Here is a 26,966-nt window from a genome sequence, read left to right as displayed (position 1 = left end):
TGTGTTTATGTGACTTCAATTATAAAAAATGCAGCCATCAATAATTTTATAAAAATACATAATAACATGACTTTTATAATATCATATTAATTGTAATAAAATATTTTTAATAAATGATTTGGTAAAAGATTTTGATTTAAAAAATATATTTGTCATTAATCTTAAACTCTGTTTAGCAAATATATATAATATTATAACGTTACTAGTTGTCCTTTTTTTCTAATTTATTACATGTTTAATTAGAATAGCTCATTTATTTTTATAACGTGGAAAACGTAAAAAAATTCTGAATTTATTTTCCTAAAAATAAAAAATGTACCTACATATATGTATATATATGTATACAGATATTATTAGCTTAAAAGTTTAATTATTTAACAATTTCTAATTTACAAAAAAATAAGTGATTTAATAACACGAATTTAAATAGTGATGCTACTTTGGAAAAAAACTATATTAAAATCATGATGTAATAATAACCTTTTTTTTTTAACGTTGAATTCCTTTTATTCAACTTAGATTAAATGAAGAATTTGCGTTTGTTATGCAGAGGGTGACTATTTATTTAACAGAATTGAAAGAATGTACAACTTCTCGATCGAAACTGAAGAACGATCGTTTGTGCAAAATTATGAAAGTGTTTATGCCAACTTCTGAAGGAAGAAAATTTTTCCTTTTAATATTATCGTTTTATTTGCATTCACACTTTATGGAACACTTTTTATCTCACCGTTGATATTTTCATGAAAATTACAGAAATATTATGTATAAAATATTGATCGGCTCACATTATCAACCCTTTTCTCTCGCTAGTACTATAGATAAACTTTTCTACCACCAATTAGTATCTATTATTGCAATAATTTCACACAATAACTAAACGAGAAGTACGATAAAAATTTGATAGCAGAGGGTGAGAATTTTCAATAAAATGTGATGGGAAGTAAAACTGCAGTTTTTCTCAGACTCTCAACGCAATCGTGCTTTAGCCTTCGCGAAAAGATGCAATCTAACATCGAACACTACTATAGAATTCAACAAGTCTTATTAACCATACTTGGTCTATGGCCGTATAGCGACGTGTTGTATAGACGTATACAAAAAGTATTTGTCACAATACTGCTTTTATTTTCCATATTTCTACAGGTATTCTTACTTCCATTCCTTTTTCATTTTAATCTTAAGAATATTTTATTTGAATAGCTTGAATATGACAGCTTTTGTATAATAACAAATAAACAACATTTATTTGGGTATGTACTTGTACAAATAGATAATTTTTTTAATAATTAACATTTGAACGGAAAAATGTAAAATATGATTTAGGAAAACTTAAGCACGCGTTCTTTAATTTTATGTTATATACTTTTGTAAAATACGACGCGTGTAACAATATATTTTGTTTATAAATTAACATATATGTACATATATATGTTACAATAAAATTATACATCAAGTATCTCATCAATATTATTACAGGTAGCAAAGATTGCAACAAGTGCATCTGATTTAGAGAGCTTACTTCAACTTTTATCATATGCTATACCTTGTCTAATAGTTACTGTAAAATATGCTTCATTCTCTATAAAATCTGAAGATGTACGTTTGTTACGTTGTTATATTTATCCCAAACATTACACAGTTTTTATAATTATTTTCAATACACTCAATATATTTTACACGAAAGATATTTAAAACTTACACACATTTTATTAAATATTTTCATACTTGTTTCTTTTGTATCGTTTAAGAAATAAAACTATATCACAAAATTATACGTACGCACATCGTTATAATAATAATAATAATAATAATAATAATAGATTTTTTATATATGTTTATATATTTTATATATGTAATATATATATTTTATATATATATATATATAACTTATATAAAAAGTTAATTATTATTAACGATAGTTTAAAAAAATAATTGAGCAAATACACCATGATTGGAATTCATTAAAGTGCAAAGAAGAATTAAAAATTTTACGTCAACGTTTAAATATCGCAAGACTGATGACTATGTCGTTAGGAGGTAAAATCTTTAACACGCCGATAATTATATAAATATTGGGATTTATTAGATATTGTCACATATAATTTTAATTTTATTAGTATTTTTTGCTTTAATTAAAAGAAAAGATATTACTTTATAATATTATTACTTTATATATTAATTTATAATAATGTAAATAACAATTTATTTTTATTTTCATTATTTAATTTTTTAGGATTATTTTATATAGGTGTATGTTTGACTTTAATCACGCAAATATTACCGAAATTTCTTGATATAGTGATGCCCCTGAATGAATCGCGTCCACTTAAACTTTTGGGTTTAGCTACATTGTTTTTTGATCAAGATAAATACTTCTTTCCAATACTCATACACATGACAGTGGCACTTTTTGTAGAAGCGTCTACGATAATTGCTACGGAAGGAATAACCGCGATATGTCTTCAACATGCTTGTTCGCTATTCAAAATTACCAGGTAATGATTAAAACAAAAGAATTAAGCAATTACTTTTAAAAAAACTCAATTTTACAATCAGAATATAACAAATACTTAAATACAGATATCTTTCTATTTATGATTATTTTGACGTACCAATTTTCAGTCTTGCAAATGACATATTATTGACTAAAAATTAATTAATAGGTTATAATAAAGCTGATTAAACACTTATAAAATCAATGAATTAAATTAAATATGAATTTTATTACATATTATATTATATTAAAAGTAACAATCGTTAACAAGTTTTTTGTTTTTCCATTTCCTGAATAGAGTTTATAAACGTTTTTAATAATAAAATTATTATTTTGTATAAATAATATTTTATTTATATAAAATATAATTGCTATTTGACTTACGATCAATTTAATTTACGATTGAAGTGTCAGAACGTAACCTCGTCGTAAATAGAGGGATATCTGTGCACGTATTACGTTTTACAGTAATTTTATGTTTTCTGAATTGTATTTCTCATTCAATCACAATTATATGTACACATACATATATTATTATTAACATGAGTATTTTATTGTTGTAGTTTTCGCATAAAACATGCGTTTGACTGCAAAACGCAAATATCTGACTTGAAAAAACATAAAATATATTACACAAACATAGTCAACGCAATAATCATTCATAATAAAGCTGTTGAGTACGTAGCAATATGCTATATACATGTTATTGATATATTAATAATTGCATAAGAAAATCAGTGTAGGATACTCTTGAATTACAAACAAAATTCTAATAAAATAATCAGAATCAGTGATTGTAAATAAATTTCGTAAGAATTTCGTTAATATTGAAAATATTATGATAGGTTTTTTGATTATTTTAATTCCTGCATCGAAGTATCTTATTTTCTCTTGCTCTTACTGGGCGTGGTTTCTCTAAGTCTCAACTTGCTTCGCGTAAGTATTATGCTACTAGTTCATTACAACATGTTATCGTCATACATTACATCATGACAAAGTGACAAATAATCATTACGTACTACGAAATCACATGTTTCTATTAAAAATATTTAAGAGAGAGAGAAAGCATTTTTCCATCAAGAATATTTTTACTGTGAAATTGAATACACAATTGAAATTTCATAATATAAAGTATTTTTTCTGCATATTAGTTGTTTCAAGCAGGATTAAAGAAAGAGTTGGAAGAGTTTTTTGTAATTGGTATATTTGTCATTGTTCATTTTGTTTACATATTTCTGTGTACTTTTATGGCTCAGATATTAGCAAACGATAGTGCCGACATATTTTACGATATGTAAGTATCATTCTGAATATAAATAATTTTTTTTATTTCTCATTTATGTCATGGAATTTTGCAACAACAATGTTATGTAATGGATACGATTTTTATAATAATTTTTGTAAAAAATATAAACTTCGTAGATTAAATACCTGCTAATTTTAGAATAATTATATGAAAATTTTATTGTATCAAAAATCAAACTTACAGTTATTGCTTTTACTTGTATTAAATTATTTCAATTATTATATTTTGATTATTAAATATTTTGTATTAAATAATATATTATACATGTTTCAAGAATAACATTCTTATTTTCAATATTACAATATCAGTTGCCAGTTACCTTGGTATGCCGCCTCTATTCCATTACAAAAACTGTTACAATTTATAATGCAAAGGAGCTTAAAACATTGTAAATTTTCAATATTTATATTCATTGGATCACTTGAATTATTTACTACAGTAAGTACCAAATATATTTATAATAATGAAGTAATAGCAATAAAAAATAATTAATAAAACAAGGCTAAGAGTCCAAAACTCTTAAACGCGGTTAAAAAAGCGCAAGATTACTATAATTATTAGTATCGTTTATTTTCCATATATCCATAATCTTGTAGACATCTTTTTACGATAATTTGTAATGCTGATGATAACTCTAAAGAAAATCGAAACGTTTATTGAAGTTTATGGATTTATTATTTATTATTTTAATTTCGAGAGTCTTTATGACCTTATTCTTGAAATAATAGCAAAATTGAAATATGATAATATATTCCATTATTTTGAAACTATATCTCAATTTACTTAATATTTATGATTTGTAATAATTATGTTGCAAAAAATTAAAACAGTGTAATACATAAGCGGTGTTATAGCCATTATTACATATATTCATTTTTATTAAAGGAAATAAATATGAAGAATATCAGAAAATTAAGTTTGTTATAAAAAAAATAAGTTTAATATACACATTATTTATAAAATTATATTAACTCTCTAAGTACAGAATACTTTTCATCAATAAATCATGTGGAATATTCTATCGTCTGTAACGCTGAATATTTCGATTTAAAATTAAATGCACAAATACATCCAAGGCATTGATAGAGTTAATAATCAATTTTATAAATAGGATTAATTCTAATAATATTATTTATATTTTAGGTCGTGAGCACCTCTTTATCTTACTTCACGATTTTTTTATCATTACAATAATGCAACTCATGGGTGATATGCATAATATTGACGAAAATTTCCTTCAAAGCTACTCAGTACTAGTCGAACATTGCAATAGAAGCACACAAAACAAAAGTTTATAATTCATGTGCAAGAAGAATCAAATCAGTGTCTTAAGTCATTGTCTTAAGATTCACTGTAGTATGATTACATTAAATATATTACTCGTCTGAATATAATATATAAATATTAATTTAATTCATAAAATATTACTCACTGTCGTATTTCCATTTTCTATTATACATGAACGAGATATAAATGTATTACGGTTTACTCGAGCTGAAAGTCAATTGTAAGTTTTGATTATGCGTATATTATTTCAGTATAAAATAATTAATATACTGAAAATATATACTGAACATGAATATACACATATGTAGATTACGCAAAATAAGATACTGAAGGTAAAGTATGCAACAAGAGAATTTCTACAAGCACGAATTTTACATTTAATAAATATACTAGAAAAGAGATGTTACTACTAGAAGAGAGAGACTAATGCCTGACTAAAAAAAAAGATGACTTTTTAGAAAGTGTTAAACGTTATTTCATTGATAATATTATTTTGATATTATTTGATATTAAGTTCCCATCAATGTTAGATATTAAAATCAATGTTCTATGAAATAAAACATTGGAATGTTAGTTGAGACACGTGAAAAATATGCTCTAACAATATACTGTCACATTTTATTAATTCACAATTTCTATCTGTAGATACATTAAAGTAAAACTGATCTTCAAAATATTTGTCGTACGATATGCGTATATTAAGAAAACTATAAATGCATACTGAAATATTTGATGAATACACACTTGCCACTGAATACCTCACGATATTTTGATTTTTACAGTACTTCTAATTTTAATAGTAATTTTTCATCTTGTACGTCTATATGTTGATATTGCATACACACGCCGAAAGGGAGTACTGCATCGTCTCACATCTCGAATAAGACTGAAGAGACATTGAAAATATGTGAAAACGGCGTTGCAATTGCGCTTGCGTCGATCGAATATAAGAGATGAATATAATAGAAAAGAATAACCGTTCTCATACACAACACCCACTCACACGCACCATGCGCCCGCGCGTGCACGCACACACACGCACACACACTGTGTATGTAACAATGTCTTTGTGTGTTTTTAATACATGTAGACACTGTAGTCAGATAGGCTAAAACTATAATTCAAACTAGTTATTTAATACAATTTCATAATTTCGATGTTAGTAAAGTTTCGTAATTTCGACATTAGTATAATATTTGCACAATATTTGCAAGCAGAAAAATTTAGAAAATGTGAAATTATAATGGAACATATTAGCAGATGAAGATGAAGGAAAGATAATTCTAAAAAAAATAAGCACAAACGCATCACGGCACTTGCACCGAGATGACTACGGCAGATAGTTATTATACTGTTAATCGATACCTATTGCTAATTATCGGCCTATGGCCATATCAAAATTTTGGTTTTAGAGTTATTGTAATAACATTCCTGACCATAGTACTTACATCCGGCGTAATAGTGCAGGTATGACAATTTCTTTCAATTTTATATCTGTAACTAATCAAAATTATCTTTGAATTATTGCTATTTGATGTAAAAGTTAAAAGGGAACGCATGAAGATCGAGCGCATAATTAATTTTTATAAATGACATTAATTTTAATAAAGTTCTCTGTGAGAAAATTATAATAGCATAAAGTTTTGATGAATTCAGTGTTTAGTTATAATTATTATGTATACATATATTGAAACAACTTTTCCAAAGCCATTGCAAAGTTATTTTAGCTAGAAAGTCATTAATATTAACAAAATTAATTAAAACGCGAAATAGCTGGAAGAAAGTATCGCTTTCAGTTTACAACCTTCGTCACAAAAGAGTACAGTACAGATCTTCTTCTGAGAATCCTTGCATATAGCATGCCATGGATAACACATTTATTGAGATACAATATCCTTTGCTTAAATGCGAAAAAGGTAAATACATTTGACATAAAATCTTATTTAGAATTATTTTGAAAAAAAAAATGATTAATGATTATTATGAACATAGACGCAGGACCTTATAGAACGAGTGCGTATCAACTGGAATGAATTAAATAACGCGCGTGAACTTGAGATAATAAAAAAATATTCAGCTTTCGGGAAACTCATCACATTGGTTTCAACATGTAAAACAATATCTCGAATAATTTTTCAATTTGTTAGATTCGGTAAAGATTTAGAATTGGTTTAACTGTTGCAGGGGTCATCAATTTAAGTGTATTTGGCGTCATTATAATGACTGTTCTAGTAAATTATGTTCTGAAGGTTCCAACGTCTGCCAACGAATCTCGTCAGCGAGAGTTTCCGGCCGAGATCGAATGTTTTGTAGATCATCAAAAATATTTTGCTCCGCTTTTGGTGTATATGTTCTTTGTCGTTTGGAGCAGCCTAACCGTGCTGGCCGCCAGCGAGACACTTTTTATGTCATATACGCAACATGCGTGTGGATTATTCGAAATAGTCAAGTAAATAACGTATCTAATTAGTAAAGCAATTAATTAATTTTAGTTAAATTCACAAATTACACTACTTTTCAGTTGCCGCATAGAACAATCATTAAACAGAGGTACGCCACAAAATTTAACATCTGTTGCTGAAAAAAACTCAATAATATGTCAAGGAATAATCAGTGCAATCGATATACACAAAAAAGCAATTGAGTCCGTAATACTTTCATTAACTTGAACAATAAATTTTTTTTCATTTTCTTCAAATTATTCATCTCTTTAATAATATCTCCAATGAATTTTACATCAATATAAAATATAATATTTTACTTGCAAGGATTCGTATAAATCGCAAATGATTATTATCAACAATTACACACAATTATTGTCAATATTGTCATTTATATTCATTCTATACATGTAATTATTCAAGGTTTGTCGAAATGTTGAAAGACAATTTTAAATGGGTGTTTTTTACTGCACTACCATTGACAGTATTATCGCTAAGCATCAATCTCTATCGCGTGAGTAATTATTAATAGAGGAAAGGAAGAGGTTGTGGAATACCATTTTGTTTTTTGACAATAACTTAGTAAATATTTACGTGACACAATTTTAACTAATGCCAGTTTATTAGCCGCAGAGTTCTACCAATCATTCTATAGACTGAAATTCATCGAGTATATATAACAAATATAATTTACAATTTACTGAAAAGGGAAAAAAAGATATGTTTGTGAAGTAGCAAAGGAATCATGGAATACTAACAATTAATGTTATGTCACTTTTATTTATAAAAAAAATATAAAGATTATTATTTATATTAAAGGACACAGCTCGGTTGATCTTGACCTTGACATATGTTATACAAGTAAAAGTACTGGACATCTTTTCCTTATAAATTAATTGGCGGTCTCATAGTTTTTGAGATATACTTACTAAAAACAAATTTTTAATATTTTGCGCTCCATAAGCAATATGGGGTGAATCTCAATTCGTGTGGAAAGTTGCAAACCCATGTGAAACAGAACAACTGTGAACCTTGTTTCGCTCCAAAAGCAGGAGGGGATGTGGGATGGACCTCGTTTCGCATGGAAAGCTGCAAACCCATGTGGAACGGAACAACTGTGAACCTTATGTTAGAAGTGCAAACAACGCGCGACTACTATTTAATAAATAGGGTCAACGGTACTAATTAAAGGGTATTAACCAAAACTTAATTGTACGCATATATACATTATGTAACTTATACAAGGTGTCATGTAAAAAAGTAATAAAATTTGTAGAATAAGTGTTTAAATAAGTATATCTCAAACTGTACGAAAACGCCGATTAATTTATAAAGAAAAGTTTGTTTAGTACACTTACCTCTTAACATATCTCAAACTCAAAGTTATCAGAGTTGTGTCCGCCAATGTAAATAAATATCGTAAAAATTTTTACTGCCTACAAAACTAAAATTCGGCTTTTATAAAAACACAGCAAACACGTATGACCAGCCTAAAATGTTTAAATAAACTGTAACAAAATAATTTTTACAGTTACTCATAGAATTCAACGCGAATTATATGATATTATGATATTCCATCACCTCAGATTCCACGTCCGCCGTCCTTCCTCTATATTTTTATTGATACTAATAATACTGAAATAACATATCTTACAATTGATGAAATATTGTGAATGCGATATCTGAGTATATCGTATCCGTAGATACAAGATCTATATTTCTCACAAAGCAAATTGATCGTCTATGTGATCACAGCTTTCTCGACAAGTAACGAGTGATGAACATCACGAAACAATAACGACTCTCCTTTTCGCTACGGGCCAATTTGGGTATCTGTTTTTTTGTAACTATTTGGGACAGGAGGTGATCGATCATAGCGGCGATATCTTTCATAAAACGTGAGAGTTAAATAAATAATTATTATAATAAAACGAGAGAATAGTAAATAGCAGCATTGTTTCTATATTGAAACAATATACTTTCAATTACGATCTTTTTATAATATATTGCATAGATACAACATACAATGGTACATGGCTCCATTGAAAGCGCAAAAATTATTGCTGCTTGTAATGCAAAGAAGCATGCAATATTGCACGATCACAATTGGTGGTTTGTTCATTCCGTCTTTAGAAGGATTCGCCTCGGTAAGATCTCAGCATTAATAATAATCTATCATTGAATTTTTTTTACCTAAAATGTCAAGAATTTTTATTTTAGCTTTCAAGCATGTCACTGTCATATTTTATGGTAATTTATTCCATCCAGTGAGTATGCTCACAATATAAAATTTATTATTAGTCGAACACACAGATTATCACAATGCAATAATTCTAATATGTTGCAAATGCTAATGTAATAATACTAAAGCAATTTTCAAGATTTGTATCTATTATCGATTATTGCATAAACAAAAATAAAGTTTTGCGAAATTTATAAGTATATACATTTTATGAAATAATGCGTTATGTAGAAAAATGTAATAAAAATTTATGCAACATTAGTTAAAAAATTACATTAACAATCGAACTGCATTTCTGAAATAAGAAAAATATGTTATCGTTTTATTACATCATAGATTTTTTATCAGAATTAATCCTTCTTGAAAATAAAAACGATTCATAATAATATTATTAACATCATTTCTGAATAAAAATATATTTATGTCCCGCACGGTTTAATCTTAATAAATTAATATAATAGAGAGATAAAATTATATAAACTCAGATTTTTTTTACATATACAGAGTGCAATTACATTATAGTGCACTAGTACATTATAATTAACTACTCACTAGGTTTTTCATGTAATCCGAAAGTCTGAAATAAATTCATAATTTATTTCATAAAATTCAGTTCATAAAGTTCAAGCAAGTTTCGTCACAGATCATATTTTTTGATTATTATATTTGTAAAGCGATCTGTGTAGTCAGTCTTAAATTTTAATATTATTTCTGTACGCGCACTGTAAGGAAAGTACTGTAGTATTCCGCGTCTCGAATAGAAATGAAGAAGCGTCGAAAACTCGTGAAAGCGAAATTACAATGGCGCTTGCGCCGATCGAACCATAGAAGACAAATATCAAATATACATAAGCAGAAAAAAGTAATTGTTTTATCACACAGAGTAATAACTTTCACGTGGAGCTTATAGATACGGACAGTAGTTAAATATACGCAAAAACTGTAATTCGCATGACTATGCTCGGCTATTGTAATTTTATAAAAGATCAGCACATTATTTTACATACGCAAAAAAAGCGAATTATAACCGAACATGCTAAACGTAAGTGATAACTCGTGGAAAGAAATTCGACACAAACGCATTGTTACATTTACACCGAGATTGCAAAATTGCCCAATAAATAGATACTACAGAATTAACCGAATTTTGTTACTATGCGTTGGTTTATGGCCGTATCAAAAGTCTAGTTTCAGATATATCGCAATAGCATTTATGACTATAATGCTTGTATCAGGCGTAGTGTTCCAGGTATGATAATTTATTTTTCTACTTCGCATCTTTTATTAATCTTCTTCGTAACAATATTTAATATAAAGATTAATCAAATTTACTTGACAAAAATAAAATAAATAAAGCTTATCTAATAAAAATAATTTTATGAATAAAATTAAAAGACATTACTGTATAACTACTTTTGTTAAATGAAAAATACTTCTCTTTTATTATAAGCGTTAAATTATGTCCAGACATGATATATTATAATAAATTATGATACAATAAGGTGTGATAAAAATAATATTTAATCAAACTTTTTGACTTATATTTATGTGTGTTTTGAATAATCCTTTCAAAGTTATTCTAGTCAAAAAGATTATTGATAATCATTTTCATGAAAGTAAAAATGATTTGAGTGAAAATTAACATTTTTAGCTAACGACTTTCATCACAAGAGAATACAATATAGATATTCTTCTACGTATTCTCGCGTATAGCATCCCATGGCTAGGCTATACATTAAAATATAATGTTCTCTGTTTTAACGTGAGACAAGTAAGAAAAAACATGTAATATCAAATGCGAATACTTTTAGCAAAACTATAAGTAAATATGGATAAATAGGAAATTAGTACTGAATTGGTATTATTTAAAATATTTGAAAAATGTTTGGGAAAAGTTAAATAACAATTACTTTATAAAAACACAGATTCGAAATCTTATGGAACGAGTGCGCTGTGATTGGAATGAATTAAACAATACGCAAGAAATTGAAATAATAAAAGAATATTCAGCTGTCGGGCGATTCATTACATTGGTTATAACATGTAAGCAATATCTTGAATAAATATTTTGTATTCTAAATTCGAAAACTTCGATTTGATTAGATTCAACTTTAATCAATTGATTACAGTGTTCATGTATACATGTATTTCTTGCTTCATTCTGGTACAGTTTTTTACAAACTTTCTGTTGAACATCATATCTAGTAAAAATGAATCTCATCAACTTCCAGTCCTAATTGAATGTTTCATAGATGAGCAGAAATATTTTTTTCCAATTTTGTTGCAACTATGCGTTGTTGCTATATGTGGTCTAACCACGGTAATAGCTGCCGAAACGATTAATACATTATACGTACAGCATGTTTGTGGGTTGTTTGAAATAGCCAGGTAAAGTAAAGTTGAAAGCTTTAAAAAAATGAATCGATTGATTTTAAGCGTTTACAAACGTATTGTGATAATTGAATTATTTATTTCAGTTATCGCATAGAACAAGCATTGCACAAAGATTCGGTAAAAAGTATTGCATCTTCTACCAAAAGAAATTCGATAATATATCAAGAAATAATCAATGGATTTAACATGTATATAAAAGCAAATGAGTTCGTAATTGTCATTAATATTAGAAACTTTTTATACTATATATACTATTTTTATATTCTATATCACGATTTTGTGAATTCTTTCACTTTCCAACGAGCTTATATAGACTAGGAAATTTTGTAAATTGCATAAGTTATATATTGTTTGTCAATTGATAACAGTCATTTATAATTATTTACGTAATTTATATATTTTTTTATACGTATATTTAAGATTTATTGTTATTTAAGATTTGCGAACTTATTGAAGATAAGTTTTAAATGGCCGTATTCATTACTATTACCCTTAGGGGTATTGTCATTGAGCATTAATCTCTATCGGGTGAGTAATTGATCTATTATATTCTGACAATTCACATCACTTAACACAATTATATTACATTCTTACAATTATTCTACCACTTATTAAATCGTTCGCGTGTATGCATGTGTGTGTGTGTGTGTGTGTGTGTGTGTGTGTGTATGTGTTTGCGTTAAATATTATCTGTTAAGTTAAGCAATCAATAATCGAACGACGTAGATAGTATCTCTAGCATTGCATCCGTAACTGTAAATTTTATTATCTCTTCTCTGCGGAAGCAAATTGATCATTATATTATGATGCTACAGTTTTCTCGGTTGATAGACGCCAAAGAATATTATGAGATGATTCTTAGTTTTATGTTCATTAACGGCCATTTTGGATATGTTATTCGGAAACTATTTAGGACAGAAAATAATCGATCATAGCAGCGACATCTTTTATAAAACGTGAGTAACATATATATTACTTGAACCTTAATTAATTACATGAAATAATTCTAATTGAAGTACTTTTGTTATGTATTATACATATATGTTTTATTTGGCTTTAAGAGCATTAAATATAAATAAAACAAATGGGTAAAAATTATATGTAATTAATTAAGAGTTAAATTAAATCTCTGACATTATCACTTTCAATTATGATTTTAAAATAACAAGATTTTAGATATAACGTGCAATGGTATATAGCTCCGTTAAAAGCGCAGAAGTTATTGCTGCTTGTGATGCTAAGGGGCATGCGACATTGCTCTTTCGTCGTTGCTGGTTTATTTATTCCGTCGTTCGAAGGATTTGCTACGGTAAAATTTTGCAATTAATAATAATCTTTTATCGAATATTTTTTACCTCAAATTTACTATAACGGAGTTTATATTTTAGCTTGTAAGTATGTCAATTTCATACTTTGCGATCATTCTTTCCCTCTTTTGATTATTTGCATAAAATAAAAATCGAAACTTAAAACTTTGACGTAGTTACGACATACTTATAGCATACGCTTCAAATAAAAATATAATAATACATATGCAATTAATCTGCTGAAAAGTTTATTGTATCTAAAATAAATGTAGAAATATAATGTAGTATTACTTTAATTTTTTGATTATTCTATAGAATACGATTATTATTTTTATTCACAATAAAGTTACAAAAAGAAGTCTTTTTGTTGTTATTACAAGATAATCCTGGTGACAGAACATAAATGCGAAAACTTGCGTCAGAAAAATGAAGAAAATTTTTTATATTATTACTATCATAACGTATCTTAATTAGATTTTGTAGGCGTGATATTTTTGCCATATCCATAGATGTAAGATCTGCATTTCTTTCAAAGTGATAGAGTATGTGAACTGACAGAGTATGTGAACACAGTTTACTCAATATAGGATGAGGACTAAAAAATATCACGAAGTTTTATCTTGATTCTCACCGATCTCTATTTCTCGATTCAATACAAAAACGAATAATGCGCTCCATGTAAGTTTGACAAGGCATAACGCAATGAAACCATGAAAAAACTACCACAAAGAATGCCAAATCTGAAGTTGAAACGATTGTTTGGTAACAATATATTATTTTAAATGTGTCGAGAATTTTAATAATTAATATAAAACAACGTATTTGAAAAAAATTATTAATAACAAATTAGTAGATAACGTAAACAACTGTAAACTTTTTGTCCATTAACTTATTCTCGTGATTTTTTAATTTTAGAACCAGATTTATACTATTTTATATTAACAATCGAACTGTATTTCTATCATATTTAAATGAAGGAAACATTATTGCTTTTTATATTTTACACTTTTTATCAAACTTATAAAATTAATTGATTTAGAAAAAAAAACAATTTATTTAATCCATTATACAATAATATTATCACCGTCATTTCTGATTTTTACAAAACTTATTTTTATATGCGATAATTTAATTTTATTAACACTGAAACTAATATATAATCTAATATAATATATTTAATATAATACTATTAAATGTAGATTTTTATAATATAATGAATTTTAAGTCTTACTACATTCCAGTATAATTAATATATGAATTACATCATTAGCTAAAACAGCTCACTGACTTGAAGTTTATAATCCAAAATAAGTCTAACATTATGCTCAACATAATTTTTACAATAGTAAAAATCGGTAACAAAATTTAATGAAATGTAACGGAAACAAATTTCAATCAGGTACATTAAAAAACACATAAATAACATTTAATATTATCAAAAATGCACTAAAAGTACACTAATTTTATGCACAAGATTTTCACTTATTGATACATTAAATTTCATAACATTTTTAACAGTATAGATCATAATACCTTACGCATAGTGATCTTTCTAATTCGTCTTGATTAGCACACATTATTTCTGTACGTACTCTGCAAGAGAAGTACTGCAATACTTCGCATCTCGAATAGAAATGAAGAGACGTCGGAAAGCGACATTATAACTGCGCATGCGTCGGTTGAACATAAAAAAAATATCAAATAGAGGTACGTAAAGAAGAAAGATAATTGCTTTATTACGCAAGTAATAACGTAAGAAATAACCTGCAGGTTATAGACGGAATTAAATGTGCATCAAAATATATTTGAAATGATTGTAGTAAGCTACAGGTAATCTTTTGTAATTTTTCGCATAAGTTTAACATTTTATTTAAATACATAAAAGTAACAAATTATAACTATAATCAAGCACGCTGAACTTAAAAAGTATTCATGAAAAGAAATGCAGCACAAATGCAATATGACATTTACATCGAAATGGCAAAATTGTCAGATGAACAGTTACTATACAATCAATCGAATTTTGTTACTATGTATCGGTTTATGGCCGTTTCAAAAATCTATTTCCAAACATGTTATGATAACAATTGTAACTATAATACTTATATTGGGCTTAGTGTTACAGGTATTGTAAATTTTTTCTTTCTCTCTCTTAAATTTTCTTCGTATACGTATAGATTCTTTGATATAAAGAAACAAAGTACGCTGAAAAACTAAAAAAAAATTAAGACATAGTCTCAATTTAAAAAATATTCCATTTTTGTTACACACATTAAATTTTAACAAGAAATAATAAATTTGATAATATTTAAACAAAAATTTATTTTTATAAACTTTCACTAACTTTTTACAAACTACATTGTTTTATACTAAAAATCAAAAATCATTTTCTTGAGATAAATAATATTTTGTTATTATTAACTTTCATGAATAACAAAATGTATTATTTTAACATAAAATATGTGGTTAAAAAATTAAATACATTTAATCAATTATTTCTGCAGTTGAATAGATTTTGAAGAAAGCTGTTTTTATATTAACATATATTACTAGTAAATAATGAATTAAATTAAAATTATACTTAATATAGTTGTGCGCATAAATTTAAAGATTTTTTATCAAATTGGAACAATTGTAAAAATAAGATACAAAATAAATTGCGTTGTTACTGTTGAGTCCTCATTAAACAAAGCCCACAGCTCCTATTAATTTTATTTTCGAACTGACCTCAATTAATTTTAATATAAAAATTACTAGTAAAAGTACCTATACCATTTTTCACATATTCTTACTGATACAATTCTTTAGCTACGTTCCAAACTTCATTGCGAGTAATGAAAATTTATAGTTCACGTTACATATACTACAAATTTTCAATATTACAAGTGAATAACGGATCCCCTTATCATATATGTCGCACAAAATCATTTTGGTTTCTGTTTGGTTGCTATTTTCTTTTAATACAAAAATATACATACAGCGGCGATAGTAAATTTTATGGAGATTTGTTTATAAACGAGCAAAGATTAAACGATAGAACAAAACTCGTAAAAGTTTTCTGGGCTTGTTTAGAAGATGCTGAATAAGTTACGTACACACCGCAAAAAGAGACGCGCATGTACATACAATTTTCCAAGTTATTAGTGCGCAAACTTGATTGTACGAACTCATTTGCAGATCTAACACATTTTTTGAATTAAATTGTTAACTCCATTATTTTAGTGAAATTATAATAACAATATATTAAGTAAGAGTACGGGCGATAGAGAAATGATTGAAAAATAACAAATTCAATATTTGTTATATAAATTAATACAATTTAACACGAATTTAATCACGAATATAATTTTGCCCGGAGAATCATTGATGACAGTAAGGAGAAATAATTTGAATATTAAATATACTTTCAGCTAATGACATTTGTCACTACAGAGTACAATATAGATATTCTTCTACGTGTACTCACGTACACTATCCCATGGCTAGCCGATACGTTAAAATATAATGCTCTCTGCCTAAACATAAAAGGGGTAAGAGCATAACAAACATTTAGAAAATAGGAAAAAATAATTATTAGAGGTGTACAAATCTAGCATTTGTGAAATCAAATTAAATCAAATCTTTGATTCAAATACGAATCGAATTTGAATTAATTCAACTTTAAAATAAATTTATAAAAACGACTTTCTACTGTACAAAAAAATTTTGATTTGTTTATAGAGAGATTTAGAAATAATAGAAAAGTTTTTAAAATTGACAATTAGACACGAGAATAGTTATACGCTAATTAGTTTCACTAAAGATATAAATAAAACAATTAAAATAACTAATCGAAATCGAATTATTGTATATGATTCGAAATTATCGAAATGTGCGATTTTTAACTTTACAGATTAAAAATTAAATACGCAATGATTCAATTTCTTTTTTATTCCAATTTCAACTATTTACACATCTCTCATAATTATCAATTATTAATAATCAATTTTATTTTAGACGTTTTCGGGTAAAATTAAGAAAAAAATAACTTATTATTTTATGAACACAGTTGAAAAGCCTTTTGGAACGAATGCTTTGTGATTGGAATGAATTAACCAACATGCAAGAAATTGAAATAATAAAAAAATACGCGGATATTGCAAGATTTATTACATTGCTAACGACATGTAAGCAATATCTTAAGTAATTCCTTTCTGTCTTAGATTCGATTACTGTGATTCAGACTTTAATTATTCAATTATAGTGTTCGTCTATGGAAGTATTTTTGTTTTCATTTTGATACAGTTGCTACCACATATTTTTCTGACCATTACATCTAATAAAAATGACACCAATTTACGACAACTTCCGGTCCTTATAGAATGTTTTCTGGATCAGCAGAAATATTATTTTTTACTTTTACTGCTTTTATCTTTTGAAGCAATATGTTGTTTTACTACGATAATAGCTACAGAAACACTTATTATGGCATATGCACATCATGCATGTGGCTTATTTGAAATAGCCAGGTAAAGCAAAGTTATTTGCTTTAAGAAATGAATTAATTGATTTTAATACCATTTGCAAATATATTACAGTTACGTTATCAATTTCAGTTGTCGCATAGAACAAGCTTTTCTTGAAAATAAGGTAAAAGGTATTACATCTGTAACGCAAAGAAATTCGATAATATGTCAAGGAATAATCAACGGATTTGAAATGTATAAAAGAGGAGTCGAGTTCGTACTATGTTACAGTTTATTGTATATATGTTGTAAAATTTATCTTTAAATCCTTTAATTTCCCAACAAGTTTATATAAATTACTAAATTTTAAGAAGCCATATAAATCACTAGCATACATAATTAATACTAATTATTTATAATCAATTACGTGAATAAATTTTCTTCACGTAGCATTTAAGGTTTATTGCTATTTAAGGTTTATCGATATGGTACAAAAAAGTTATAAATGGGCATATTCATTATTAATGCCATTAGGGGTGCTATCGCTGAGCATTAATCTTTTTAACGTGAGTAATTATTAATAGTATACACACTTATTGATAATACGCATACGTGTACATCATGCATACGTATTCATATAAATATTTATAGATTTATGCACGTAGTATCAATTGATGTAATATCTATGTCGAGACTGTATCCATAAATACATTTTTAACTATTTTCTCCCTTTAAAAGCAAATCAGTTTTTTATATGTCATAGTTTTCTCGATTGATAACGTTCATTGAATATTGTCTCTTCCCTCCGCAAGCAAATTAATCATTTATATTACAGTTTTCTCGATTAATAAACTCCAGAAACTATATCGAGCTGATTATTAGTTTTATACATATTGTTGGCATTTTTGGATATATGTTCTTTTTCAACTATTTAGGACAACAAATAATCGATCATAGCAGCAATGTTTTCCACAGATTGTGAGTAACATATACGCTAATTTTTAACCTTTATTTCACCAAATATCCGAACAACTTACATTTACCAAAGGGTTATTTGCGTATCATTATATTTTGTATGGAACTCTTAATATACTTATTTTGTGCTCATACGTACATATACATATATATACCTTATGTACACATATACATAGATGTCCTGGTTAGTTTTGAAAAATTTATTCAACTTAAATGAAACTGAAATAGATACCCGAATATTTCTTCGAGAATAAGGTATACTAATAAAATTGATCACATGAATGAAAAATTTCTAAAACTTATTTGTTATTTATAAATCCATATTGTTTTACTTTTACTTGTTATACTGATATGAGGATATTAAGTGCAAGTGAAACAAGCAGGTTAAACACTCAATTAGTTAAGAATTAAAGAAAAATAAAGATACACCATCAAAGCTTCCAATTCTGATTTTAGATACAACGTGAAATGGTACGTAGCTCCGTTGAAAGCGCAAAAATTATTGCTGCTTGTAATGCAAAGAAGCATACGACATTGTACAATCATCATGGACGGCTTGTTTATTACGTCATTCGAAGGATTTGCCACGGTAAAATTTTGGCACTACAAATAATACTTTATAGAAGATTTTCACTTCAGATTTCCTCAGATAGAATTTTTATTTTAGCTTGGAAACACGTCATTTTCATACTTTGCGCTGATTTTTTCCCTTTTTTGATTATTTGCATAAAAATTGAAATTTAGAAAGTTGCCACGATGAAAATAGTTCTAGCATACCTACACAACCATAGAAAAATATAGTGAACATTTTGGTTGTGGAACGTTGCAAATAGAAGACAAATAATACTAGCAGAATGCCAAAACTAGGGCCTACCATTGCATCTCTTATAGAATCTCCAATGTGAACCAAATCTGAAGAATATATTACGTAATAAATCAGTAACAACAAAACAGAACTAATAATATGTAACAATGTGACAATTTGGCCAATCCTAAACAGATCTATTTATCGCAACAACGCTTAGATTGGTACCAAATGTAAATTAGATGTGTTATCAGTAGAAATGGGGATAGATTAGTATCAAAACAAATCTGTTTCCAGAAGAAATAACAGAAAAATGTCAAATTCTTGTATTAATGTGGAATTAAAAATTTTACTGTCAAAAAGTGGCTTTTATATAATTTTTAACCTAATTTTGAATACACGCCTTTAAAGCAGTCACTAAAACATGTGAAAATCACAAATAAAAAATCACATTACTAAACCTTTTATTCAAAAGAGTATACAACATTAATAATTAAGTTGTGTACTTCTAAAATAAAAAAAATATGTTATTGTTTTATTAGCTCATGCATTTTTATCAAAATTAATCTCTGAAAATAAGAATCCACTCATGATTATATGATAATACTGTTAAATATTATAATATAATCAAGCACAAATAAACGTAGTTAAAAATTTCAAACAATATGACTGTATTCACTTTTTTTCTAACGCGTTTGGACGTACTTTCATGTCATTTTCAAGAGTATGACATACATAAGTAATATTTGTTAGAGGCGTGAGAAATTGTGGCGGCCTTTCATCATTAATTTATGAATGAAATTGTACACTCAATTCATATTAGTTAGCCAGATGGGTCAAGAACATATTAGTATATAATATGTTAACTTCAAGAATGCTATTATAGTATACAAAATCACAGACAGTACAGACACCACTCACCAAGGATTCAACGATAGTCTGGTACTCTCACAGTACAATTCGTCAAAAAATAAAATCTATAATCAAAATCGTTGAGATAAACAACGTATGGATTAAAGCAACAACAAAAAATTATTACTGTCCAAATTTCTGATATAAAGTATGTATATTTTTCTTTCGGCACAATTTAATGTTAATAAATTAATTTAATAGAAGCACAAAACCATATAACTGCACATTTATCACATAAAGAATTTTAAATGTATTCACGTTATAATGCGACAAATATACTGTCGTTATGACAACATACTAATTTAGGTTTTAATACAATTTAAAATAAATTTATAGCACTCATAAAGCGATCTTCAAAATATTCGCCAAGCAAGTTTCGTCACAAACAGTAATTTTCGATAATTATATTCGCACAGCAATGTTTCTTAGCTTCGAATGGTGTTAATACATTATTCCTGTACGCACATTGTAAAGAAAACACCGTAATGTCTCGCGTCTCAAACAGAAATGAAGAGATGTCGAAAACATGCGAAAGCGACGTTACAACTGCGCTTGCGCCGATCGAACGTAAAAGAGAAATATCAAATGTACATATACGAAGAAAAAAAATTAATCGCTTTATTACGTAAGTAATAACGTATAACGTTATACGCTATAGATACCAACAGTCACATACGCACCATAACCATAGTTTGCATGATTATAGTAAGCTGTAAGTATTTATTCGTAATTTTTTGCACAAGTTCAATATTTTATTTAAATGTAACTAGTAAATTATAGTTACAATCAAACATGCCAAAGTTAGAAAGTAACTCGTAGAAAGAAATACGGCACAAACGCGATATGACCTTTGTTCCGAGTTGGCAAAATTGTCCGCTAAACAGTTACTATACAATTAATCGAATTTTGTTACTATGTATCGGTTTATGGCCGTTTCAAAAATCTATTTTTAAACATGTTATGATAACAATTGTAACTATAATATTTACATTGGGCTTAGTGTTTCAGGTATTGTAAATTTTTTCTTTCTCTTTCTCAAATTTTCTTTGTATACGTATAGATTCTTTAATATAAAGAAACGAAGTACGCTAAAAAACAAAAAAAAAATTAGAACATAGTCTCAGTTTAAAAAATGATCTATTTTAGTTACTTACATTAAATTTTAACAAGAAATAACAAATTTGTTAATATTTAAAAAAAATTTATTTTTATGAATTTTCAATAACTTTGTACAAACTACATTGTTTTATACTAAAAATCAAAAATCATTTTCTTGAGATAAATAATATTTTGTTATTATTAACTTTCATGAATAACAAAATGTATTATTTTAACATAAAATATGTGGTTAAAAAATTAAATACATTTAATCAATTATTTCTGCAGTTGAATAGATTTTGAAGAAAGCTGTTTTTATATTAACATATATTACTAGTAAATAATGAATTAAATTAAAATTATACTTAATATAGTTGTGTGCATAAATTTAAAGATTTTATATCAAATTGAAACACTTGTAATAATAAGATGTAAAATTGCGTTGTCACTGTTGAGTTTTCATTAAACAGAGACCGCAGCTCATATTAGTTTTATTTTTGAACTGACCTCAAATAATTTTAAAATTAAAATTACTACTAAAAGTGTATATACCATTTTTCACATATTCTTACTAATAAAACTCATTAGCTGCATTCCGGAATTTACTGCGAGTACTGAAAATTTGTAGTTCACGTCATATATACTACAGATTTTCAATACAAGTGAATAACGGATCCCCTTATCATATATGTCGCACAAAATTATTTTGTTTTCTGTTTGGTTGCTATTTTCTTTTAATAAAAAAATATATATACGACGATAGTAAATTTTATCGGGATTTATTCAAAAACGGGCCAAGACTAAACGATAGAACGAAACACATAAAACCTTTCTGGGCAAGTTTAGCAGATGCTGAATAAGTTACGTACACACCGCAAAAAGGGACGCGCAGGTACATACAATTCTTCAAGTTATTAGTGCGCAAACTTGATTGTACGAACTTATTTGCAGATCTAACATTTTTTAAATTTATATGTTAACTTCATTATTTTAATGAAATTAACAATATATTAAGTAAGAGTACGGGCGATAGAGAAATGATTGAAAAATAACAAATTAAATATTTGTTATATAAATTAATACAGTTTAACACCACGAATTTAACTCGAATTTAACCACGAATATAATTTAGCCCGGAGAATTATTGATGATATCAAGGTGAAATATGTTGAATAGTAAATATACTTTCAGCTAATGACATTCGTCACTACAGAGTACAATATGGATATTCTTCTACGTGTACTCCCGTACGTCCTCCCATGGCTAGCCGATACGTTAAAATATAATGCTTTCTGCCTAAACATAAAAGGGGTAAGAGCATATCAAACATTTACATAGAAAAGAATAGGAAAAGATAATTATTAGAGGTGTACAAATCTAGCATTTGTGAAATCAAATTAAATCAAATCTTTGATTCAAATACGAATCGAATTTGAATTAATTAAACTTTAAATTAAATTTACAAAAACAACTTTCTCTATGCACAAAAAATTTTGATTTGTTTATAGAAAGATTTAGAAATAACGGAAAAGTTTTAAAAATCGATAATTAGACACGAGAATTGTTATACGCAGATTAGTTCCACTAAAGATATAAGTAAAACAATTAAAATAAATGATTGAAATTGAATTATTATACGATTCGAAATTATTGAATTGTTCGACTTTGAACTTTTCAGATTAAAAATTAAATACGCAATGATTCAATTTCTTTTCGATTCTAATTTCAACTATTTACACATCTCTCATAATTATCAATTATTAATAACCAATTTTATTTAAGATGTTTTTGGGAAAAAGTAAAAAAAATAACTTATTATGTTATGAACACAGTTAAGAAGCGTTACGGAACGAATGCTTTGTGATTGGAATGAATTAACCAACGTGCAAGAAATTGAAATAATAAAAAAATACGCGGATATTGCAAGATTTATTACATTGCTAACAACAAGTAAGCAATATCTTAAATAATTTCTTTCTTAGATTCGACTACTGTGATTCAGACTTTAATCATTTAATTATAGTGTTCGTCTATGGAAGTATTTTTGTTTTTATTTTGATACAGTTGCTACCACATATTTTTCTGACCATTACATCTAGTAAAAATGACACCAATTTACGACAACTTCCGGTCCTTATAGAATGTTTTCTGGATCAGCAGAAATATTATTTTCTATTTTTACTGCTATTATCTTTTGCCGCAATATGTTGTTTTACTACGGTGATAGCTACAGAAACACTTATAATGGCATATGCACATCATGCATGTGGCTTATTTGAAATAGCCAGGTAAAGCAAAGTTATTTGCTTTAAGAAATGAATTAATTGATTTTAATACCATTTGCAAATATATTACAGTTACGTTATCAATTTCAGTTGTCGCATAGAACAAGCTTTTCTCGAAAATAGGGTAAAAGGTATTACATCTGTAACGCAAAGAAATTCGATAATATGTCAAGGAATAATCAACGGATTTGAAATGTATAACAGAGCAGTCGAGTTCGTACTATGTTACAGTTTATTGTATATATGTTGTAAAATTTATCTTTAAATACTTTAATTTCCCAACAAGTTTATATAAATTACTAAATTTTAAGAAGCCATATAAATCACCAGCATACATAATTAATACTAATTATTTATAATCATTTACGTGAATAAATTTTCTTTACGTAGCATTTAAGATTTATTGCTATTTAAGGTTTATCGATATGGTACAAAAAAGTTGTAAATGGGCATATTCATTACTAATGCCATTAGGGGTGCTATCGCTGAGCGTTAATCTTTTTAACGTGAGTAATTATTAACAGTATACACACTTATTGATATCGCATACGTGTACATTATATATACGTATTCATATAAATATTTATATATTTATGCACGTAGTATCAATTGATGTAATATCTATGTCTAGACTGTATCCATAAATACATTTTTAACTATATTTTCCCTTTAAAAGCAAATCAGTTTTTTATATGTCATAGTTTTCTCGATTGATAATATTTATTGAATATTGTCTCTTCCTTGCGGAAGAAAATTAATCATTTATATGTTACAGTTTTCTCGATTAGTAAACTCCAAAAACTATATCGAGATGATTACTAGTTTTATTTTCATTATCGGCCATTTTGGATATATGTTTTTTTCTAACTATTTAGGACAACAAATGATCGATCATAGCAGCAGTGTTTTCCACAGATTGTGAGTAACATATACGCTAATCTTTAACCTTTATTTCATCGAATATCCGAACAACTTACATCTACCAAAGGGTTACTTGAGTATCCCCAATATTTTGTATGGAATTCTTAATATACTTATTTTGTGCTCATACGTACATATGCATATAAATACCTTATGTACACGTATATATAGATGTCCTGGTTAGTTTTGAAAAATTTATTTAACTTAAGTAAAACTAAAATGGATACTCGAGTATTTCTTCGGGAATAAGGTAGACTAATAAAATTGATCACATGAATGAAAAAATTTTAAAGATTGTTTGTTATTTATAAATCCGTATTGTTTTACCTTTACTTATTACACTAATATGAGGATATTAAGTGCAAGTAAAACAAGCAGGTTATACACTCAATTATTTAAGAATTAAAGAAAAATAAAGATACACCATCAAAGCTTCCAATTCTGATTTTAGATACAACGTGAAATGGTACGTAGCTCCGTTAAAAGCGCAAAAATTATTGCTGCTTGTAATGCAAAGAAGCATACGGCATTGTACAATCGTCATGTACGGCTTGTTTATTACGTCATTTGAAGGAATTGCCACGGTAAAATTTTGGCACTACAAATAATACTTACAGAAGATTTTCACTTTAGATTTCCTTATATAGAATTTTTATTTTAGCTTGGAAACATATCATTTTCATACTTTGCGTTAATTTTTTCCCTCTATTGATTATTCGCATAAAAATCGAAATTTAGAAAGTTGCCACGATGAAAATAGTTCTAGCATACCTACACAACCATAGAAAAATATAGTGAACATTTTGGTTGTGGAACGTTGCAAATAGAAGACAAATAATACTAGCAGAATGCCAAAACTAGGGCCTACCATTGCATCTCTTATAGAATCTCCAATGTGAACCAAATCTGAAGAATATATTACGTAATAAATCAGTAACAACAAAACAGAACTAATAATATGTAACAATGTGACAATTTGGCCAATCCTAAACAGATCTACTTATCGCAACAACGCTTAGATTGGTACCAAATGTAAATTAGATGTGTTATCAGTAGAAATGGGGATAGATTAATATCAAAACAAATCTGTTTCCAGAAGAAATAACAGAAAAATGTCAAATTCTTGTATTAATGTGAAATTAAAAATTTTACTGTCAAAAAGTGGCTTTTATATAATTTTTAACCTAATTTTGAATACACGCCTTTAAAGCAGTCACTAAAACATGTGAAAATCACAAATAAAAAATCACATTACTGAACCTTTTATTCAAAAGAGTATACAACATTAATAATTAAGTTGTGTACTTCTAAAATAAAAAAAATATGTTATTGTTTTATTAGATCATGCATTTTTATAAAAAATTAATCCTTGAAAATAAGAATCCACTCTTGATTATATGATAATACTGTTAAATATTATAATATAATCAAGTAAATAAACGTAGTTAAAAATTTCAAACAATATGACTGTAAGTACACTTTTTTCCGGACGCGTTTGGACTTATTTTCATGTCATTTTCAAGAGTATAACATACATAAGTAATATTTGTTAGAGAAGGGCGAAATTGTGGCTGTTCTTGATCATAAATTTATGAATGAATTTGTACATTCAATTCATATTAGTTAGCCAGATGGGTCAAGAACATATTAGTATATAATATGTTAATTTTAAGAATGCTATTATAGTGTACAAAATCACAGACAGTACAGACACCACTCACCAAGAATTCACCGATAGTCTGGTACTTTCACAGTACAATTCATCAAAAAATAAAATTGTATAATAAAAATCATTGAGATAAACAACATATGGATTAAAACAACAAAATAAAAATATTATTACTACTGACCAAATTTCTGATATAAAGTATGTATATTTTTCTTTTGGCACAATTTAATGTTAATAAATTAATTTAATAGAATCACAAAACCATATAAACATTTATAACTGCACATTTATCACATAAACAGTTTTAAATGTATTCACGTTTTAATGCAACAAATATACTGTTGTTATGACAACATACTAATTTAGGTTTTAATACAATTTA

The 26,966-nt window shown here is 27.0% G+C and overlaps 5 protein-coding genes and 1 non-coding gene across 9 annotated transcripts in view; 5 read left to right on the top strand and 1 right to left on the bottom strand.

Annotated features, from left to right (window-relative positions):
* Positions 1-26,966, bottom strand: part of LOC120359144 — a 325,906-nt gene that overhangs the window by 233,246 nt on the left and 65,694 nt on the right. The window lies entirely within an intron of this gene.
* LOC105195935 (mannosyl-oligosaccharide 1,2-alpha-mannosidase IA) overlaps positions 1-26,966 on the top strand; it is a 693,708-nt gene that overhangs the window by 610,866 nt on the left and 55,876 nt on the right. The gene's annotated exons all lie outside the window — the stretch shown is intronic.
* LOC113003306 lies at positions 298-10,385 on the top strand. Its single transcript, XM_026132240.2, has 15 exons — positions 298-1,146; positions 1,480-1,599; positions 1,923-2,040; positions 2,237-2,498; positions 3,061-3,174; positions 3,343-3,433; positions 3,754-3,791; positions 4,112-4,241; positions 7,083-7,200; positions 7,275-7,539; positions 7,612-7,734; positions 7,955-8,045; positions 9,287-9,429; positions 9,546-9,678; positions 9,752-10,385. Exons 1-15 carry the CDS (start codon positions 937-939, stop codon positions 9,800-9,802), a joined length of 2,007 nt encoding a protein of 668 aa, XP_025988025.2. The 5' UTR covers positions 298-936; the 3' UTR covers positions 9,803-10,385.
* Positions 10,775-14,135, top strand: LOC113003322. Its single transcript, XR_005575958.1, has 9 exons — positions 10,775-11,022; positions 11,425-11,544; positions 11,699-11,816; positions 11,903-12,161; positions 12,251-12,373; positions 12,605-12,695; positions 12,983-13,123; positions 13,344-13,476; positions 13,556-14,135. It is a non-coding gene; the product is annotated as an uncharacterized LOC113003322 (transcript).
* Positions 14,615-20,061, top strand: LOC113003988. The gene is made up of 9 exons (XM_039455348.1): positions 14,615-15,599; positions 16,885-17,004; positions 17,523-17,640; positions 17,718-17,982; positions 18,070-18,192; positions 18,395-18,485; positions 18,755-18,897; positions 19,351-19,483; positions 19,562-20,061. The coding sequence occupies exons 1-9, from the start codon at positions 15,417-15,419 to the stop codon at positions 19,610-19,612; spliced, it is 1,227 nt and encodes a 408-aa protein (XP_039311282.1). The 5' UTR covers positions 14,615-15,416; the 3' UTR covers positions 19,613-20,061.
* Positions 20,809-26,686, top strand: LOC120359068. 2 transcript variants are annotated; one of them, XM_039455373.1, is made up of 9 exons: positions 20,809-21,619; positions 22,901-23,020; positions 23,542-23,659; positions 23,850-23,997; positions 24,085-24,207; positions 24,410-24,500; positions 24,770-24,912; positions 25,367-25,499; positions 25,577-26,686. In XM_039455373.1, exons 1-9 carry the CDS (start codon positions 21,455-21,457, stop codon positions 25,625-25,627), a joined length of 1,092 nt encoding a protein of 363 aa, XP_039311307.1. In that variant the 5' UTR covers positions 20,809-21,454; the 3' UTR covers positions 25,628-26,686. The 2 variants fall into 2 exon arrangements, with proteins under 2 accessions (XP_039311307.1, XP_039311304.1); XM_039455370.1 differs by having other exon boundaries at positions 23,733-23,997.

Source organism: Solenopsis invicta, chromosome 1, assembly GCF_016802725.1.
Source record: "Solenopsis invicta isolate M01_SB chromosome 1, UNIL_Sinv_3.0, whole genome shotgun sequence".
In the NCBI taxonomy this organism is placed as follows: Eukaryota; Metazoa; Arthropoda; class Insecta; order Hymenoptera; family Formicidae; genus Solenopsis; species Solenopsis invicta.
The sequence above is the reverse complement of the archived record's forward strand: the minus strand, read 5'-3'. Positions and strand labels throughout refer to the sequence as shown.

Bases quoted from the DNA above. Each gene is read 5' to 3' on its own strand.
- LOC113003306 (XM_026132240.2), top strand. From the start codon at position 937: ATGGGAAGTAAAACTGCAGTTTTTCTCAGACTCTCAACGCAATCGTGC. The intron at 3,792-4,111 runs GTAAGTATCATT...TTACAATATCAG, and splicing joins GCCGACATATTTTACGATAT to TTGCCAGTTACCTTGGTATG. The intron at 7,201-7,274 runs GTAAAACAATAT...TAACTGTTGCAG, and splicing joins CATCACATTGGTTTCAACAT to GGGTCATCAATTTAAGTGTA.
- LOC113003988 (XM_039455348.1), top strand. From the start codon at position 15,417: ATGCAGCACAAATGCAATATGACATTTACATCGAAATGGCAAAATTGT. The intron at 17,005-17,522 runs GTAAGAGCATAA...TTATGAACACAG, and splicing joins TCTGCCTAAACATAAAAGGG to TTGAAAAGCCTTTTGGAACG. The intron at 17,641-17,717 runs GTAAGCAATATC...ATTCAATTATAG, and splicing joins TATTACATTGCTAACGACAT to TGTTCGTCTATGGAAGTATT.
- LOC120359068 (XM_039455370.1), top strand. From the start codon at position 21,455: ATGACCTTTGTTCCGAGTTGGCAAAATTGTCCGCTAAACAGTTACTAT. The intron at 23,660-23,732 runs GTAAGCAATATC...ATTTAATTATAG, and splicing joins TATTACATTGCTAACAACAA to TGTTCGTCTATGGAAGTATT. The intron at 25,500-25,576 runs GTAAAATTTTGG...TTTTTATTTTAG, and splicing joins CATTTGAAGGAATTGCCACG to CTTGGAAACATATCATTTTC.